Source organism: Oncorhynchus mykiss, chromosome 6 (genome assembly GCF_057628025.1).
Source record: "Oncorhynchus mykiss isolate SJ-2025 chromosome 6, ASM5762802v1, whole genome shotgun sequence".
NCBI lineage: Eukaryota > Metazoa > Chordata > Actinopteri > Salmoniformes > Salmonidae > Oncorhynchus > Oncorhynchus mykiss.
The window spans coordinates 81603838-81624146 of NC_143027.1; the positions used below are offsets into that span (position 1 = coordinate 81603838).

Consider the following 20309-nt stretch of genomic DNA (forward strand, 5'->3'; position numbering starts at 1 on the left):
GTTCCGTTATTTTTTTTTTTTTAAATTAAAATAGGTAAATCATATTTATGTATAGGCTAGCTTATTTGAAACATTTTGATTAAAAATTTTATGCATATATTATATATTGTTTATCAACGAAATTAGGCTATAAATAATATCAGCTCATGAGGTTGAATGCTGTCCAAGGACAACCCAAAATGTGTCATCTTCATTGCAGGGTAGGAGTGTATTATGGGTGCCTCAATAATGTGCCAAAGATAGCCTACTTGTGATTGCTATTGAGTTGTACTGGCTCAAAAACATTTCTGTGCTGCATGTAGATACACGTTTAAACAAATCTAATAATTTGAATAAACTATCTCAGCCTAAGCTATTCATTCCCATGCTACACTAAGGGAACGATCATACGCTGTTCTTTCTCAGCTGAGGTGGTTTATGAAGACTCAGAGTGCCAGTGGGTCAACTAGACTCAAGGTTCTCTGTGTTAAGATGTAAAGACTAAAGACCTTGTTATAAATACTTATTTCAATAGTTGCCATAGCATCACTAATGGACTTGGTGTCCTCTGACAAAAAATAAGTGAGACATTTCAGAGTCAATTCACTGAGGATGTGGGAATTTGTATAAAGCGTTTTCCTACATTCAAACATCAAGCCCTTTTCTGTGGCCTCTCTTAGAATGAGATACAAATGTGCCTATGGTAGCATTTTAAATGGCACCCTATTCCCTAGCCATTTCAGACACAGCACATGTCTGGGTAGATGATAGTAGATTATATAGTGGAAACTATCAGTAACCGTAATGTACCATCCTACATCTGATCCAATTGATTTCATTAGGCACACATAGGTAAGCAACTGCATGCTGATTACATACTTGGTTAGAGATAAATGCTAAATGTCCTGGGTCTTGATGCATGAGAAATATTTTCTAATGCCGCCCTACTTTTGTGAGGAACAGATTGTGGCGTCACCATAGAAACAGAGGGAGGTTAAAGTAGTCCTGAGTATCCATGGGACTGGTTTGATTAAACAGATAGTTCACCTATGTCATGAAATTAAATGAAAAGAAGTCCATGTTAGACGAGACAGCAATCCACACATTGATTTTGTTTACATAGCCAGGGCTGCCACGGTGCCACCAGATGCAAACGTTGGCAATCTTTACCCTAACAAACTGGCTGAGTGAATGAACTCCAGGCATACAGGAATCCTGTTAAAATAACTTGAAATAAAATAATTCATCTATGTACAGATTATATACCTAGTATATTATGCTCAAAATGTGTGTATGAGTTATTTCACTCAGCTCCCTTATGGAAAGACTATCCACCTTTGGTTTCACTTCTAACATGCTCATAATGGGGAGAGCCAGCAGGAATTCACTTCTAACGTGCTCATAATGGAGAGAGCCAGTAGGAATTCACTTCTAACGTGCTCATAATGGAGAGAGCCAGCAGGAATTCACTTCTAACGTGCTCATAATGGAGAGAGCCAGCAGGAATTCACTTCTAACGTGCTCATAATGGAGAGAGCCAGCAGGAATTCACTTCTAACGTGCTCATAACGGGGAGAGCCAGCAGGAAGGAGATGAGGAAAAAGAGGCCCTTTCATAGCCACCGACAGGTCTGATTGGAGTGCCATGTTATAATGATGGATTGCATTTAGGTTTTTTACCAGTGTCTCAAGCACTTCATATTCTGGGGGCAGCTCACCCCATCTATACAACTGCTATTGAACACAGCCTGTGACTAACCCTAACCTAACCCAGTGTCCAGTATCCACACATCACTCCTTCAAAGCTCCACTCTACCACATGTAGCCGATACATCAACCAAAGTTCAAATATACATTGTCAGTCATATTATATTTTTTTACTCCCAACAAACTGTTTATTACAAGAAAATGCAAACATCATTGCAGATATTGTGTAACCTAACTCTCCAGACAGAGGATCTCTTCTTCTTCTGTTGGGTTGTAGAAGGCAGCTGTGTGCTGTTGGGAGATCGAGGGGAATGAGGGATGCGATGGCTGACGGGGTAAACTCTGATCCGTTAACACCTTCTCTATCATACAAAGGTTTCCTGAGAGCCCCCTCGACTTCCTGTCCTCCTTCCGAATGTTCCGGAGCATGCTGGTTATCTGGCGCCGGCACTTGACCCAGTCTTTACCACATTGACGCATGTCTAAACGACGAAACTTGGTGACAAACTGTCTTATGGCAGAAAGTTTGTCCGGGTCCAGTTTGTTAAGGCCCAGTGCAGGAATGCCCTTGAGATTGCTGGTGGCGAGTTCACATTGGGAGAAGACCGCGTGTAGAAGGTATTGCACTGTTGCCCTAGGCGTCTGAAACTTGTGTGCGGTTCTAATTGTGCTTGCAGGAAGACGCACATTCCACTTCATGTAGCCCAGCCAAAGCAACTCATCCCTCTCTGTGTGTGTTATGCTTCTCTGAATTTGTTTGCCTGCAACAGGTGTCCTTTGAGCTGACAGAGGAGTCTTCTGTAAAGGCTCAGCAGTGGTTTGGCTGCCAGGCAGATGGTTCGTCATTAGGTGGCTTTCTACTACGGCTTTGGCAAGCTGGATAGTTTTATCCTTGGGGACATGAATTGGCAACCTGCGAGAGACATTGGTCACTTTGTCTTGACTAGCCAAGGGGCTACAGATTTCTATTTGGACCTGTTGCTCTGCTTCCTTAATCGACATTTGATCATAGTCCACCTCAACCTTCACAAAACATGACTCCTCAACCTTCACAGAACATTGGTTGTTGGTTTTGGCAAGCTGGATAGGTTTATCCTTGGTTACCTGACTTGGGGGCCTGGGGGCTACCACCCCGGTGAGTGACATTGTGTTGACTATCTGGATGGGTTTATGCTGAGCTAACAGACATGGTCGCCTGGTGGCCTTCATAATGTTGCTATGCTGGGTAGGTTTATCCTGGGAGACATGGGTCACTTTGTCCTGACTAGCCAAGGGGCTACAAAGTTCTATTTGGACCTGTTGTTCCTCTTCCTTAATCAACACTTGATCATAGTCCCCCTCAACCTTCACAGGACAAAGCTCCTCAACCTTCACAGAACATAACCCCTCAACCTCCATAAGACAGGGCTCCTCAACCATCCCAGTACATTGTTGGTTCATACCATTTGGTTTAGCCATGCTTGGCACTTCTCTCACTGTATGCATTTGATTGTCTCTGTCTGTAAAGGTGTCAACAAAGAGAGAGGATTGAGATGTGTTATATTTGTAAAAGTCTCTCTCCGCCCTGAGATTGACAGCTTCGACTTGCAGAGCATCATGCCTGGACTGCAAATAATTTAAGGACTTCCTCAGGACCTCACACGATACACAGGTGCCCAGGTCCTGCTCTTCAGTTTCTTCTGTGGTGTCAGCATAACTGTCCCTCAGGTCAGCACCTCCAACCTCACTAAGGTCAAGGCACTTCTTCTTCTTCACTGCCCTGTCATAGCTCTGCAGGTTTCTTTTCCCTTCTGTCTGAGCTGTGTTCGGACTCAAGGCATCGTCCTCTGGGCGAAGGAAGAGGGATGGGGCAAAGTCAGGGTGGTCCGGATGTAGGTTTGGTTTTTCTGAAATATGAACTCAAATTAGATTTCAGTCTCTTCAGACAGACACTTAAATTATTGCACTGGAAATGTGGTGTTCTATGCAGTTGCCTGTGTGAACTGTCTGACAGTTTACCGTACATCACTTCCTTCATGAAAACTCTGTAGCTTGCTAGCTCTTTGTCGGGAAGCCAACCACTGTCATAGGAAATGCATCAAATTGACTGGCCAGCAGATCGACCAGCTTGCTTACAGCTGCACTAGGGTCAGACAGGCTTGTTTAGATTAGAAATGGCTTGTATAATGTACCTCAATCCAGGGATGGAAAATGAGTTGTTCTCCGAATTGTCCCATCATCCCAACTGTTACACCGAGAAGTTTGAGCTGCTATTTTTTTGTTGCATTTGTTCAATCTTCTAGGTGTAACAGTTGGGACAATGGGCCAATTCGGAGAACAACGCATTTCTCATCCCTGGATTGAGGTATGTTTTCCATGCCATACCTCACCCCCCTCAATTGTCTTAATCTACACCGGAAGCCTGTCCTATCCTAGCGCAGCTGTAAGCAAGCAGGTAGGGTCTGTTGGCTACGAACTGACCATCAACTTACTTAAAACAAAGTGCCTCCCACAAATGCGAGAGGAGGTAGTGGGGTGCCAGTCGTTTCCCATTTGGAGTACCAATTTACCACCCAAACGGGAAGGCAGATCTGGTTCGGGGTTTTCAATCTTCACCATTTTTATCCAAGTTTTCCTTTGATTTTGAGCAATTTCGTTCTCTCCAGTAGGGAATCGGAAAAACCCTAACCCTCCTCCTTTCCGATATTGGGCCTTGCACCCCCAAACACAACATTGCATTTTGAAGGTCCGTAGCTAGGTGTTCAATTCTGGTTAACGACGTTAACTAACTAGCATTAGATGGTTAGCTAAGCTGTCGTATGTTTATGCCAAATATTTCCCCTGTGAATGCGTTTGCGGGTTTCCGATTTCGAAGTTCTGCTGCCAGAACAGCCTTGTTTACAAATGTTACGATTTCGTGAAATATAGCTAGCTGTAGAGTATGACGCTAGTAGTTTTGCTGTTTTATGTTTTACTCAGCAAGCGTCTCAAACCGCGTATTCAAACTGTTTTGGTATGACGACAGAGCCAGAAGCGTCCCAGATAAATCATAACCATCCTTATGTGTAGTTTTACGGCGAAAGGGGGATGGGCTAATGAAATGATTGGGCTAGTTGTTGGACCTCCAAGGTAAACTAGCTATGCCAAAAGGACACCAGCTCAAATTGTGGTTGCAATCGTAATTCGTATTTTTTTTAGCAGACTAGCTAGCTAAGTGAATAAATATTATACATGGCTGTTTTTTTATGGACTAACTAGTGTGCTCAACGTTTTGCTCTCAGTCATGTGCTGTGCTCTCACTTCCTAAACGTAGCTAGGCTAACTCGTTATCGGTAGCTAGCTTGTTAGACTAGCAAATTCTGTTATGGTCTTCTAACTAGCTATTTATCGGAAAGAGGACTGCAAGTCCATGGCACCAGACGGATCGATTCAGTTATTATATTGATCATGTTTACCTAACACTCGGGCAGTTGTTCCTATAATATATTCCTATAATATTCGCTCTTTGTTTTGGCGCAGCAGCTACGCTACCTGCTGTCCTTGCATGCCATAACCCGATGGATCCTAGCGGAAGTGACCTGGATTCGAGTCTGCCCCATGCAGAGAACCCGTGCTTGATCGTGGAGGACTCCCAGCCCGACAGTGCGGCACTGGAGGACGACCCGGACAGTAGCTACCGCGCCTTGCTCGCCCGCCGCTTGTCCAGCCTGCAGCCTGCCACCTCCCACAGCCCTGTACTGGTGAGTAGCACCGTGTAGAGACAGCGGGAGGTAACGAGTGAAGATGGGCTTGAATCAGCAGCTGTGGTTACAGTTACAGTAAACCTCCTGTGCCAAAATGATCCATGTCTACTGGCAGGAGTAGTACCGTAGATGAAGAGAGAGAGCCATAACGTTAGATTAAAATATCTCTAGGATATATATGACTGGGGGCTTGGGAGGTTGCCCATCTGTAGAATTACTTTGCCCTACTTGCACCAATGTCACTTGATGTATCCATAATTCTATGCAAAGATGGTCATTTCTGACTGCAGCGTGGGTATCGGGAGAGTAGCCCCCGAGGACAGCCAGCCAGAGCAGGGCTTGAACCAGCGACTCGGAGGGCAAGTACGCTAACGTTGCATCCTGTAACATAAAGGTCTAGAGATCTTTTGAGAGGCTGTAATATGCTTTTCAGTCATACAGGGAGGGGAGACGATAGGGGTATTGTTTTTGTCAGTTCCTCCTAGCCTGGTAACAGATCAGTTTGTGTTTTTGCCCACTCCATTGTCAAGCAAGAAAGCAGAAATAGACTGTCACCCAGGCTAAGTTCCTCCTGCTACCTTAGTTTGTTGTCCGATGACCTCAATGGAACTTTGGGACATATCAACTTAGGTTGTGACATGACATTACTTACTTACTTATAAGTCTTTACAACTGATCTAGGACTGGTTTTGTTGTGAAGCTCATATTCATTCATGTTAGAAGTCTGGGGATAACAGATCTCAAGTCAGTTGTCAAAAGCAAAAAATATCACTTGGCTCAATTTGAATCCATTTAAGATGCATCCCTCCATCCTACCTGCCATGGAGTCAATACTGACACAATTGGATAGGTGACAGCAGGGTTTTCATCAAATAATCCAGTCATGTCAGATCAGTACTTGTCCTACTTCATGGGAAGGAGTGATACCTGTTGTTCTAATATGAACAGGGCCACTGAATCCAGCCTTCTCTCTCCCCAGGAGCTGATGTCCTCTCCGGCAGGAAACCGATACTCCGAGACAGACAGCCAATCAGAGAGGGTCCAGAACAACAATCACAACGGGCCAGGTTGGTCTCTCAAACTGTGACCACAAAGGACAGAGATTGGATACCTGGGGCCGTATGTATAAGGCATCTCAGAGAACGAGTGCTGCCCCCCCCCCTCTCCATGTAATCCTATTCACTGGGATCTAAAAGGCCAAACTGATCCTAAATCAGCACTCCTACTCTGATACGTTTGATACATACGACACCTCACCATTTGAAGCTGTGGTTCTCTGTATGTGACTGCTGTGATGAGTATCCTTGCCTGGGACCTGAAGAGTTGCATTGGGTTTTTTAGTGGGATAATGCACTCTTATGGTGTGCAGAAAACTCGTGTTCGAACCCTGCCGCTTACATAGATTTGGAACATTTAGTGGGGTGTTGGTCACTCCTATAGCAAACTAATGTACCCTCACAAACACTAAAAGTCCAGGCTGCTAAGTTAAGGGCACAGAAAATATTAAGTGTGAAATGTAAACTCTGGTTTCAACCATTGCAGCCATTATCATAGTAATAACAATGATATAGCCTATTGATAGCGCTGGTAACATTGAAAGCAGTTGATAGCATTTGTCTCCCCATAGCAGACATTGTGTTCTGTCTTAAACCTATTGAATGTATTTCCTTTAGTCAACCAGGAGGAAAGTCAAGTCCTAGAAGTTTGCTCCAATACAAGGAGGTAGGTACTAGGATAACATTGTCACCAAGATGCAGTGAATTGAAGCGTTTGTAAGAGCATTGAGACAGCCAGCTGAGATGTTTGAGAAGTATGCTGCATTCCAAATGGACCCTGGCCCCTGTCTACTACCTAGACAATACTGTAGATCTGAGAGGATTGGATAGGTGGACGCAATATGGTGATATTTCCACCTAACCAATCAGAAGGCAAGATGACTCTATAACGCTTATATCTTTCCAATCACCTCCAATCTACAGAGGTAGCTAGGTTGTAGGGGGCAGGCTAGGGGTCGGTTTGGAATTCAGCAATAGTCTGCTTTACGTTGACATCTTGATCCCTGAAACCATCAGGTGTTCTACAGAAGACATGGCCACGGAGTCTGGGGCGGACTCCACTACACACTGCGCCCAGCCTGAAGGTATGAGCAGTTTTTAACAGAGAAAGAAATAACCATCTGAGACATGTCTCTGAGATAATATACTGTAGCTGTGTAAGTTTTGAAATGCTCCATCAAATGCTCTTGTTGGAAACAAGAGATCAGAATCACCAGATCAGTATTGCATTTTATGAATCATGATTTTGAGCTGTATGTTGTGTGTATTTTAGGGGGAGTGTCCAAGTTAGATTTTCTGGAGCTTTCTGAGAGCCAGGGTCCGGGTGAAGTGGTGGGGAACAGTCAGGAGGAGGAGGGCCCTACTGCTGCCCAGACAGACAGCCAGAGACACAACCAGCCAGGTAACAATACTAAGTTATCTTTACTTCTCTTGAGTCCATGGTCATGTTTAGTAGGTGGAAAACCATTTTAAATGGGGAGAAACAGGGTGGTACTACCTGGGTCGTATTCATTAGGCAACAAACTGAACTTCTGAGGAAATAGGAAAGGAACTACCTGAACTTGTCCAGTAAGAAATGAGCTTTTATTTAATTTTCTGTTGCAAAATGTTTTGCTACAGTGTGCCTAATGAATATGACCCTGAACATGTCCATGAAGAATAAGAACACAGACTTATTTTTATTTTACATTGCAAAATGTTTTGCTACAGTGAATTGGACCCAGTTGAAATCTTGACCAAAGTGAAACATGTATTTTGTTGACTTGTCATTGTTTTGTTGTCACTAGGTGAACAGAAGAACACAACCAGGGGCTTGCCTTCAGGCAGTCAGGACAGAAAATCCAAGAGGTGAGAATATCCATATCCAGGATGCGTACCTACAAGATCATATTTCGTCATAAAGCCTCCAGTGCAGTCCAAAATATGATTTCCTGTGTTTTATATACATTTCATCATTGTCTGGTTTGAATAATCCTGAGATTGTGAAAATTATGATGATGCCCTTTTAGCGTAAGAGTTGTTTGAAAAGGCCGCCTGAAATTTCTGCCTGTTTTGGTGGGATGGAGTTTTCACCTGCCTGGTGACATCACCGGGAGGTTAATTAGTTAACTTTTTTCTGAAAAGCCATTTTTGTTTCTTCTGACCATTTTAATTGAAAACATTCACAGTAAGATACTTAATTGTTACCCAGAAATGATTTGATATTGAGATCAAAACGGCTGCATTGGGCCTTTTAATAAGAAGGGTTGAATCTGAACATGAAAAGTGCACACCTTAATTGGAAGATTCACGTGAATCACACATTGATGTTAGTGGGACATTGGTAGTCATTTTATAAAGCTAGGATTCGGCCCCAAAATGATCAATCCATACCTCACAGATTTACACATGCTAGATGAGGCATAAGGACAGTGTTTAAATCTTAAGAAGTTTGACGTTAAGACTTTGACACCACATCAGTATCATGTTGTATTTCTCTTTGTGCTCAATCCCAAATCGACTCCTAGACAATATCTTATGCACATGTGGAGCTCTGGGAAGATTTGATAGATGTAAGCAATATGGTAATGAGTCTAAGTTGCCCAATAGGCTAGGTGGAATGTTCACCATATTGCTTTACACATCAACTTCTCTCACATCTCCAGAAGTAAATAAAAGGTCTAAGCGTTGATTTGGAATTGTGCATGAGTTAAATAAAGTGCCTGGTTCTTGCCCCAGGTCGGAGGTGAGCTCTAGCAGCTCGTCGGAGCCCCTGGGTCGTGCCGGCCGGGAACTGAGTGTCCAGGCTTTGCTCCACTCCCAGGGCCTGCAGGCCTCCGAGGACCAGGGTCCTAAAGGGGAAGACTCTGAGCTGCTGTCCTCTCAGGAGGACCTCTTCGACACTGACAAGACAGGTGGGCCATCCATCTATCCACCCATCCAAACTATCTGTCTGTGTTATAGACATATACTGCCAGGGCTTACAGCACTTCTCCAGTTTGAGCAGCTCTTGTTGGAAGAGGTTAAAACAAGTGTAGTCTGTTGTTCACAAAACAATTTGAAGGCGAGCAGTCACAACTGTTATCAACAGTTGACATGAAGAATTGATCACAAAATTAACAGATGATAATGGAGTTCTCTCTCTCTCTGTAGGCACAGGGGTGGACAGCACAATGTCAGAGGCAGAGAACCAAGGTGTGCCCACCCTGACCCCTGCCCACACCCTGCGTCTGCTGCATCTCTCTGGGCAGGGCACCCTGGTGCAGGAGAGCCTCTCCCAGTAAGACCTCTCGCCTCAACACTATACTGCACACTCCCACTGAGTTGCAGGGATACAAGCTAGTCACCTTTCGGTGAAATTTGCCGTTTTGAAGCCAAAATAGGTGACCTACATGATTCATGTAGATCAGATGAGAAAAGTTTGGGGGGGGTTGGATCACTACTGGCTGTAACGATCGAGTGATGCGCGTTTGGAGCAATACTGTCTGTATCCAAGGCTCAGCAGATCGTTTACATAACAATAGAATGCAGCGCAGCACGCGACTGAAGAAAGAGGAGACAAACAATTTACTAGTTACAGCATCGGCGCGCGCTCTGGAAAAGCAGCGCGTCAATTATAGCAGCGCGCCCCCTGAACGAGAAAGAAGAGGTACGTTAGGCAAGAAGCCTGATCACGGGGTGAGAAGGTGATGAAGCAATTGAGTTTATGGTGTGAAAATTTGCTTGCTAATAAAGTCAGACAGCTAACGTTAGCTAGCTAACATTAGTAACCTAACCAATTCGCTATAGTATTAACTAATATTCGACTCCTTGCCGTTCCTCAAATTATAACGCGTTAGTTGCTTACTGGACCCTGGAAATCTGTGAAATGTTAACTAATGTTTCTCCTCTACAGTATGTGGTTAATTTTCAGAATGAAAATAGAGGTGAAAGGAACACGACACTTTCCCTCTCACTTTTCCTGGCACATTGTAGAACAGATGTCCACAGGCAGAAAGTGTACAATGTAACACTATTCAGAGTAGCCCAAAGATGTTGTGTTGAACTTGACAGTAACATATGTGTGTGAGTGAGGGAGGATTCTATATTTTTTTACTCAGTGAAAGTTATTTTTGCACACATAACCTTGTGCACTTGATCACTTGATCGATGTATATATTGGCCACTATAATAGAGCAAAAATCAAATGAAACAAACAGGCATTATATTTCTACTTTAAGCAGATTTTTTCCCAAGTGCAATATTTATACTGATCATGTAGATCATATTATTTGTTGTTTTTAATTAGTTAAAACCTGCATTTCCCCCTGGCAGGGATTTTTTTTTGCATGTTTCAGTGCAAATAAAAAGTGTCACCTTTTTGGGCCCATCACGAGTTTGCATCCCTGGAGTAGTTGGCCTGTTGTTTGGGTTGGCCTGGGTTGTGTTCAGTAGGACAATAGGAACATCTGTGTTCCAATCGGTCAAGTTGAGGTAGTACTTTACCATTTCAAAACGTTTTGTCCCTACTGAACACAGCCAGCGATTCTGTTTTGTCCTCATCAGAGGAAGAATGATTGTTGCATTCATCTTTGCCTTCCCTTCCTATAGAAACTCTGAGTTTGTAGCACCCACCCAGGAAAACTTGAGCCAAACACCTTTCATCGTCCCCAATTCACCGACAGGACAAGAAAATGAACTGGGTAACTAAACTTTCTTTTATCCAGTTGACATGTCAGTTGTTTTAGTTTCTATTCTGAAAAATAGAACTCAGTGATAGACTTCTGGTAACCCCGCAGGTGCCGACGAATCAATGGACACGTCTATGCCTCCGGAGGACCAATCGGATGGTAAGGAGGAGGAGCCAATGGACCCAGCTCCTAAGTCACACCCCTCGGCATCCACCCCAGTATCCCAGAACTCCCCAGGTTTTGTGTTGGAGAGGACCCTCTCTCTGCCTACCCAGCCTGAGTTATCTCATGTACGTATCTTTAATCCATTGACCAGATAGTGGGGAAAAAATAGATTCAGTTAGCACTGAACTCAATGGCCGTGTCCGGTTATCCGTTTTTGCGTACTAAATAGTAGGCTGTTTGGGAATGTGAAAAATATCATATTTTATAGTGAGTCATTTCGAAAATGTAGTTTGCTTTAAATGCCTGGATGTCATATGCATGGCTTTTCATGTAGTAGGAACTCAGAACAATGTGTGTTTGACAACAGCTGATAATCATGTAAGGGTTTGGGCTGTACCAAAATGAAAGCATGGTGGGGAACAACCAAATTGTGCATTAGATGACGTCTTCTCAGTATGGATGAGCCTAGTATTATTTTTTGACAGTTTAGTCATTTAGCAGACGCTCTTGTCCAGAGTGACATACAGTTAGTGGATTAATCTTAAGATAGCTAGGTGGAACAACCACAAGTACATGTTTCCTCAAGTCTGACACACAGTATGTTGCTTACGGCGTATGTTTTTACTAAACAGTTTCTTCTAAATAGTATGATTATATACTTTTAGAGAGTATTAGGCAATAATGAAGTCTCTACATTTTTCTGTACACAACTTTCACCTTTGAATGTAACTATATCTATATATTTTTTTAATTTAAATTTTAGTGGTTTAGCAGACACACTTGTCCAGAGTGACTCACAGTATTGAGTGCATACATTTTCCTACAATTTTTTTCTCCTCTCGTGGCAATTGAACCCACAACCCTGGCGTTGCAAGTGCCGTGCTCTACCAACTGAGCCACATGGTACCACATAAATGGAGACCAGGGATCTACCCTTATCTCTCTTTATTCTTCCCTTATTATGGATTATGTTTTTTTTTATGATGATCAAGAATCTCATTATTCAATCAGGTTAAGTCCTATAGGTTCATAAAACACCAATTTAGTTTCTTTTTTTTCCCTTTCCAAAGGATGTATTTGTCCCAACCCAGAGCCAAGAGGCTGGAAGCAGTAGCATAGCTCCACAAGAGACGCACAGCAGGAAAGTGACATCATCATCCCAACCCACAGCCCTGGATTCAAGCTCACCCAAGATGGCCGCTGCACCCGCCCAGTCCAAAGCACCCACAACAACTGACCGAGAACACTCTGTGATTGATTCTTTCCAACTAGAGCTGTCTGTGAATACTCAGAGCTGTAGTCTGGCCCAGCAGGCTTCCATGCAGGCTGGAGGGAAGGATGTCGAGGAGGACAGTCAGGCTACACAGATAGAAGAAGGTCTGGACGGACGCCTACGGATAGACACCAGTGACTCTGTGATTTCACGTAACAGCCAGAAGAGGGAAAGTAACGGGGTCCCCTCCGACCCAAAAACACCTGCTATTTTGCCTAAAGTTCCTCAGGTGCCTGACATACTGAAGACTAGCGGGGAAAGTACCAGGAGAGAGGAATGTAGCACTTCACAGAAGTCTGACACGCACAAACAGACAACCTTGAATGTACGCAACGTGAATATAGGCGACGATGGTATCAATGTGACCAAAACAGATAGTTCTCAGAAGCAGGATGCCAAGGCCTCTTCCCCCTCTCCTTCTTCCCAACAGAAGCTTGAAACCATAGACTTATTCACCCCTAGCAGCTGTGTGCAGGAGACGCCTTCTTCCTCGAATAGCGCTGCCTGTAGTTTAGCCTCCCTGTCTCAGTCTCAATCCCAGTCTGTTTTCCCACAGAGGTCTCACGTGGGATCAGTGAAGGCTCTCTCTCCGAGTCCAGGTGTTTGTGTAGACTCCAGAAGAGATGGAGGAGGAAGGAGAGACATAGGAGAAGCAGGAGGAGGGGGAAGCCCGACGAGCTCACAGAAAAACCGGGACCCGTCTAAATCCATACAGTCTTTATCGCAGGAGCATGGAGGCACTGCTACCAACAGCCCAAAGGAGAAAAACAAAGCAGATGAAGAAGGGATGGAGGAGGGGGGAGAGAAGCAGCACGACAGCACGTTGGGGCCCGAGGGCTCAGGCCTCTATCTGTCTCTCTCCCAGAGCCAGGTGCTTTCTCCAGAGCCCATGGAGGAAGAAGAGGAGGAAAAAATAGGGAAGTTCCCTGTCTCGCACTCCAGTAGCGAGGGAGGAGTAGGAGAGGAGGAGAGCTGCAGCAGCATCATTGTGCTGGAGGAGAGTGAGAGGAGCTCCCAGCTACTGGAGAAGGAAGTGAAGTCGCCGTCTAACATGGGCACGTCTCAGCCAGTGGCAAGCCGGCGGGGGTCAGTGTCGTCCAATGGCACAGGGTCACAGCTGAAGGACACCCAGCTGGTACCAATCGGACTCACCCAGGCTGATAAGGAAGGGTCTAGGGAAGCAGAGGGGCTCCGAGACAAGAGCCTCAGTGACAGCTCTGGAGGTGAGAGGCCTAGATGCCTGTGGAGATATCAGGTGACTCAATAGCATTTCCTTGATTCCTTGTGTCCTCTCTTCTTTCTTTCCTTCTCAAAACACATTGTAGGAAAAGATCAGAGGGGAGGAACCTCAGACCTTCTTCCCTCACCTCCAATGCGTTTTGAGGAGCGAGGACACAAGGAAACGATGAAAGACTATTAAGAATACATGAATTAGATAGAAGTTTGTTTTTGTCCAATATATTACGTGTAGACCGAGGTTGGGGGATGGGGTGGGTCACCAGGGGTATGTTGGGGGATGGGGGGGCATCAGGGGTATGTTTGGGATGGTGGTGGGGGGGAACACCAGGGGTATGTTTAGGATGGGGTGGTGGGGAACACCAGGGGTATTTTTTCGATGGGGTGGTGGGGAACACCAGGGGTATGTTTGGGATGGGGTGGAACACCAGGGGTATGTTTAGGATGGGGTGGAACACCAGGGGTATGTTTGGGATGGGGTGGAACACCAGTGGTATGTTTAGGATGGGGTGGTGGGGAACACCAGGGGTATGTTTTCGATGGGGTGGTGGGGAACACCAGGGGTATGTTTTCGATGGGGTGGTGGGGAACACCAGGGGTATGTTTAGGATGGGGTGGTGGGGAACACCAGGGGTATGTTTAGGATGGGGTGGTGGGGAACACCAGGGGTATGTTTTCGATGGGGTGGCGGGGAACACCAGGGGTATGTGTGGGATGGGGTGGGGTAGGTCACCAGGCGTATGTGTGGGATGGGGTGGGGTAGGTCACCAGGCGTATGTGTGGGATGGGGTGGGGTAGGTCACCAGGCGTATGTGTGGGATGGGGTGGGGTAGGTCACCAGGGGTATGTGTGGGATGGGGTGTTGCTCTTGCTGTGTGGGATGGGGTGGGGTAGGTCACCAAGGGTATGTGTGGGATGGGGTGTTGCTCTTGCTGTGTGGGATGGGGTGGGGTAGGTCACCAGGGGTATGTGTGGGATGGGGTGTTGCTCTTGCTGTGTGGGATGGGGTGTTGCTCTAGCTGTGTGGGATGGGGTGGGGTAGGTCACCAAGGGTATGTGTGGGATGGGGTGTTGCTCTTGCTGTGTGGGATGGGGTGGGGTAGGTCACCAGGGGTATGTTTGGGATGGGGTGGAACACCAGGGGTATGTTTAGGATGGGGTGGAACACCAGGGGTATGTTTGGGATGGGGTGGAACACCAGGGGTATGTTTAGGATGGGGTGGTGGGGAACACCAGGGGTATGTTTTCGATGGGGTGGCGGGGAACACCAGGGGTATGTGTGGGATGGGGTGGGGTAGGTCACCAGGCATATGTGTGGGATGGGGTGGGGTAGGTCACCAGGCGTATGTGTGGGATGGGGTGGGGTAGGTCACCAGGGGTATGTGTGGGATGGGGTGTTGCTCTTGCTGTGTGGGATGGGGTGGGGTAGGTCACCAGGGGTATGTGTGGGATGGGGTGTTGCTCTTGCTGTGTGGGATGGGGTGGGGTAGGTCACCAGGGGTATGTGTGGGATGGGGTGTTGCTCTTGCTGTATGGGGTGGGGTAGGTCACCAGGGGTATGTGTGGGATGGGGTGTTGCTCTTGCTGTGTGGGATGGGGGGGTTGTTCAAAAACGTGTATTTTTGCTTATTGATTTAACAGCTTTTGAAGTGATTCCATAAATAAGTAGACACTTCCCCCCCCATGTGCTTGCTTGCTGACCACTGATAGCTGAAAGATTTGATAGATTTTCATCTAGTTTGCTTTCATGTGTCCTAGTCCCTTCAGATCAGTGGCCATGAAGGGAAGGTGGTGATAAAAGACTCAGCCAACTCTATTGAATTCAAAGTGTTTTGTCCCTGCAGTAAATCCATTGGGCTACCAGGAGCCTGTCGTCATTTCAGTCTGTTCAGAGATCGTAATGGTTTTTGTTTGTATTAATATTTGTCCTCTGCAGAGATTCCATTCCACTTCACTCTCCCCAAAGAAGGCGAGCTGATTGGCCCTCCTGTGAGTGCCACTCCCCCTCTGATCAGCCAGTTGAAGCAGACACCAAGACACAGCACTCCGATTGGTGGGTTCCTCCCCCTCAAGAAATACTATCAACTGGCTCTCTCCATAGCCAGCTTTACCATGTGAACTGAAGCAAAGTATTCTAACCACCAACCTATATAGTCTCACACATCACTTCACACTCACTCTCTATCCCACACACACACACACACACACACTCACACTCGCCCTCATACATCAACACACACTCACCCTCTCTCTCCGATTCACCCATTCAGGTACACACACACACACACACACATACTCTCTCTCTTTGTCGCACCCACCCCCTTTACACAAACACAGTTGTTCTCCCAGTCACCTCACCTCATTCCAATATCATGGTTCGCTAGTAGGATCCCCCAGAGAGGCTCTAATCTGAGCCAGATTACATCGTGGTGGTTGTTAACTCTTTTTGTTTTCCTCAGACATGACTTCCTTCTCTGAGAAGTCCGCGGCGGTGGGTGATGTTTCCACGGAGACGGCGATGGCGACCAGTGAAATCACGGCGGGGGAGAGTGGCGAGGACACGGCCGACGGGGCTGATGGGAAACTGAGTTTGCGGATGAAGCTGGTGACCCCTGTGGAGGAGGGCAGCTCAGAACACTTCAGCCTGCAGAGTAAGAGCTGTTATAGGCCGATTATTAATGTGTTGTTACCACATTATTCAAAGAACAGAAATAGGACAGCACTCCGGTAAATAAACTTACATTTACATTTTTATTGCCGCACAAACGTTTGGGGTATGAGCCCTTCAGCGTGCAAGGCAATGGCAATCAATGTCACAACAAGACCACACAGGTGGGTGTAATTCTAAATTGCCAGTCAGTACTGGCCCAGTGGAGATCCCAGCAGAGGGAGCTGTGGGGGAAACATGACAATCAAATAAAGATCCACAAGACAAAGACATTATGGTGTCATTACCTAAGTGTTTGGCCTGTTTAGAACCTACAAAAGACAATAAAAATAACATTCCTCATTAAGGCCTGCTGGGTTACCACGTTATTACCAATGGAATAGGAATTATAGCTGTTGTAATGGTTTATATTCCAATGTCTGCTTATAAACGTGATATGACCACGTATGTGACCTTTTTGTTTGCCTATGGATGTTCAAGACATCTGTATGTTATTTTCTTGTGAATCTGTGTGTTGATACCATGGAGGGACGGTACAGATGGTACGGTGGTCCATAGAAAATGCAAACAGCATCAAACAATATCCAACAACTGTGTACATAGAATTAAAAGGGTTTCATGTGACTACTGAAGCGTATCCATTGATGTATGGAAATGTGACATCTGCTGACTCTCACACCTTTACTGCAAGAATAGACGTCTCAGTTTGTTTGTTGATTTCTTTTGTTCAACCCCCCAAAACACCAAATTAAACACTTTTCTTTTCCTCCCAGAGCCACCGCAATCAGACGAGGAAGGCTCTGTCTCCAAGGTTACCACCGTTGTCAAGGCTGTAACCAGGTAACCCGCTTTGGTTTCTATGCAAAGCAGCCCGATTTCAGGCTTTTTCCCCTGCCTGGGATTTGACTGTGTCCCAAATGGATTCCTACATCTCATTATCACGATTCAGCTTCATTTAATATTATTTAGTTTACATTTTAGTCATTTAGCAGACACTCTTATCCAGAGCCACTTACAGTAGTGTGTGTGCATACATTTTCATACTTTTTTCATACTGGGATGCCTTTTTGTTCACAACTCTGTACCCCAAATAAGAGCACTGTTGAGAATATTATAGAATAATGTGTATATATACAAAGATGCTTAATACAGTATGTTACAACTGTCAGTGAATGATCATGGCTGACATTTGCATTTATTTGCATATATTTAAATGTATTTACGTATACATGTATTACCTGACTTTGTCAGGTCATTTGGTTTCCATGGTTTGTATCAACTCAAACCAAAGTTTATTTGTCACGTGCGTCGAATACAACATTTCACTGTAGACCTTACAGGGAAATGCTTACTTACAGGCTTTAACCAATAGTGCAAAAAAGGTGTTAGGTGAACAATGGGTAGGTAAAGAAATAAAACAACAGTAAAAAGACAGGCTATATACAGTAGCGAGGCCATAAAAGTAGCGAGGCTACATACAGACACCGGTTAGTCAGGCTGATTGAGGTAGTATGTACATATGGTTAAAGTGACTATGCACATATGATGAACAGAGAGTAGCAGTGGTGTAAAAGAAGGGTTGGTGGGTGGCGGGACACAATGCAGATCGCCTGGTTAGCCAATGTGCAGGAGCACTGGTTGGTCGGCCCAATTGAGGTAGTATGTACATGAATATATACAGTGGGGCAAAAATGTATTTAGTCAGCCAACAATTGTGCAAGTTCTCCGGGAGAAAAAAAAAAATAAATAACCATTTTTGCCCCCACTGTAGTTAAAGTGACTATGCATATATGATAAACAGAGGGTAGTAGCAGCGTAAAAAGGGGGTTTGGGGGGGACACACAATGCAAATAGTCCGGGTAGCCATTTGATGACCTGTTCATGAGTCTTATGGCTTGGGGGTGTAGACTTGGCACTTCGGTACCGCTTGCCATGCAGTAGTAGAGAGAACAGTCTATGACTGGGGTCTTTGACCATTTTTAGGGCCTTCCTCTGACACCGCCTGGTGTAGAGTTCCTGGATGGCAGGCAGCTTAGCCCCAGTGATGTACTGGGCCGTACGCACTACCCTCTGAAAGTGTCTTGCAGGCAGAGGCCGAGCAATTGCCGTACCAGGCAGTGATGCAACCAGTCAAGTCAGGATGCTCTCGATGTTGCAGCTGTAGAACCTTTTTAGGATCTGAGGACCCATGCCATATCTTTTTAGTTTCCTGAGGGGGAATAGGTTTGTCGTGCCCTCTTCACGACTGTCTTGGTGTGTTTGGACCATTCTAGTTTGTTGTTGATGTGGATGGACACCAAGGAACCTGCTCCACTACAGCCCCGTCGATGAGAATGGGGGCGTGCTCGGTCCTCCTTTTCCTGTAGTCCACAATCATCTCCTTAGTCTTGGTTATGTTGAGGGATAGGTTGTTATTCTGGCACCACCCGGTCAGGTCTCTGACCTCCCTATAGGCTGTCTCGTCGTTGTCGGTGATCAGGTGTTCACTGTTGTGTTATCTGCAAACTTAATGAGGGTGTTGGAGTTGTGCCTGGCCGTGCAGTCGTGGGTGAACAGGTAGTACAGGAGGGGACTGAGCACGTACCCCTGTGGAACTCCAGTGTTGAGGATCAGCTTGGCAGATGTGTTGCTACCTACCCTCACCACCTGGGGGCGTCCCGTCAGGATGTCCAGGATCCAGTTGCAGAGGGAGGTGTTTAGTCCCAGGATCCTTAGCTTAGTGATGAGCTTTGAGGGTACTATGGTGTTGAATGCTGAGCTGTAGTCAATGAATAGCATTCTCACATAAGTGTTCCTTTTGTCGAGGTGGGAAAGGGCAGTGTGGAGTGCAATAGAGATTGTATATTCTGTGGATCTGTTTGGGCGGTATGCAAATTGGAGTGGGTCTAATGTTTCTGGGATAATGGTGTTGATGTGAGCCATTACCAACCTTTCAAAGCATTTTGTGGCTACGGACGTGAGTGCTACGGGTCTGTAGTCGTTTAGGCAGGTTGCCTTTGTGATCTTGGGCACAGGGACTATGGTGGTCTGCTTGAAACATGTTGGTATTACAGACTCAATCAGGGACATGTTGAAAATGTTAGTGAAGACACCTGTCAGTTGGCCAGCACATGCCCGGAGCACACGTCCTGGTAAACCGTCTGGCCCCGCAGTCTTGTGTATGTTGACCTGTTTAAAGGTCTTGCTCACGTCGGCTACGGAGAGCGTGATCACACAGTCGTCCGGAACAGCTGATGCTCTCATGCATGCCTCGAAGCGAGCATAGAAGTGATTTAGCTCGTCTGGTAGGCTTGGGTCACTGGGCAGCTCGCAGTTGTGCTTCCCTTTGTAGTCTGTAGTAGTTTGCAAGCCCTGCCATATAAGACAAGTGTCGGAGCCGGTGTAGTATGATTCAATCTTAGCCTTGTATTGACGCTTTGCCTGTTTGATGGTTCGTTGCAGGGCATAGCAGGATTTCTTGTAAGCTTCCGGGTTAGAGTCCCGCACCTTGAAAGCGGCAGCTCTACCCTTTAGCTCAGCGCGAATGTTGCCTGTAATCCATGGCTTCTGGTTGGGGTATGTACGTACAGTCACTGGGGACGACATCCTCGATGCACTTATTGATAAAGCCAGTGACTGATGTGGTGTACTCCTCAATGCCATCGCAAGAATCCCGGAACATGTTCCAGTCTGTGATAGCAAAACAGTCCTGTAGTTTAGCATTTGCTTCATCTGACCACTTTTTTTTATAGACTGAGTCACTGGTGCTTCCTGCTTTAATTTTTGCTTGTAAGCAGGAATCAGGAGGATAGAGTTGTGGTCGGATTTACCAAATGGAGGGAGAGCTTGGTACACGCCTCTGTGTGTGGAGTACAGG

At 45.7% G+C, this 20309-nt stretch overlaps 2 protein-coding genes across 7 annotated transcripts in view; one reads left to right on the forward strand and one right to left on the reverse strand.

The window, feature by feature from the left end:
* Nucleotides 1-1850: 1850 nt before the first annotated feature.
* LOC110506149 (uncharacterized) lies at nt 1851-5328 on the reverse strand. Its single transcript, XM_036981131.2, has 2 exons — nt 5196-5328; nt 1851-3571 (listed from the first exon to the last, which is right to left on the reverse strand). The coding sequence occupies exon 2, from the start codon at nt 3168-3170 to the stop codon at nt 1917-1919; it is 1254 nt and encodes a 417-aa protein (XP_036837026.2). The 5' UTR covers nt 3171-3571; nt 5196-5328; the 3' UTR covers nt 1851-1916.
* LOC110506150 (TP53-binding protein 1) overlaps nt 4732-20309 on the forward strand; it is a 65533-nt gene continuing 49955 nt past the window's right edge. For all 6 annotated transcript variants that reach the window (XM_090239065.1, XM_090239069.1, XM_090239067.1 and 3 more), the window contains exons 1-15: nt 4732-4793; nt 5184-5404; nt 6387-6474; nt 7081-7129; nt 7480-7547; nt 7736-7864; nt 8250-8310; nt 9181-9356; nt 9595-9721; nt 11032-11123; nt 11220-11401; nt 12347-13772; nt 15722-15838; nt 16245-16436; nt 17227-17293. In XM_090239065.1, coding sequence (XP_090095191.1) covers nt 5222-5404; nt 6387-6474; nt 7081-7129; nt 7480-7547; nt 7736-7864; nt 8250-8310; nt 9181-9356; nt 9595-9721; nt 11032-11123; nt 11220-11401; nt 12347-13772; nt 15722-15838; nt 16245-16436; nt 17227-17293 — 2957 coding nt within the window. In that variant the 5' untranslated portion in view covers nt 4732-4793; nt 5184-5221. The remainder of the gene's footprint in view (nt 4794-5183; nt 5405-6386; nt 6475-7080; nt 7130-7479; nt 7548-7735; nt 7865-8249; nt 8311-9180; nt 9357-9594; nt 9722-11031; nt 11124-11219; nt 11402-12346; nt 13773-15721; nt 15839-16244; nt 16437-17226; nt 17294-20309) is intronic.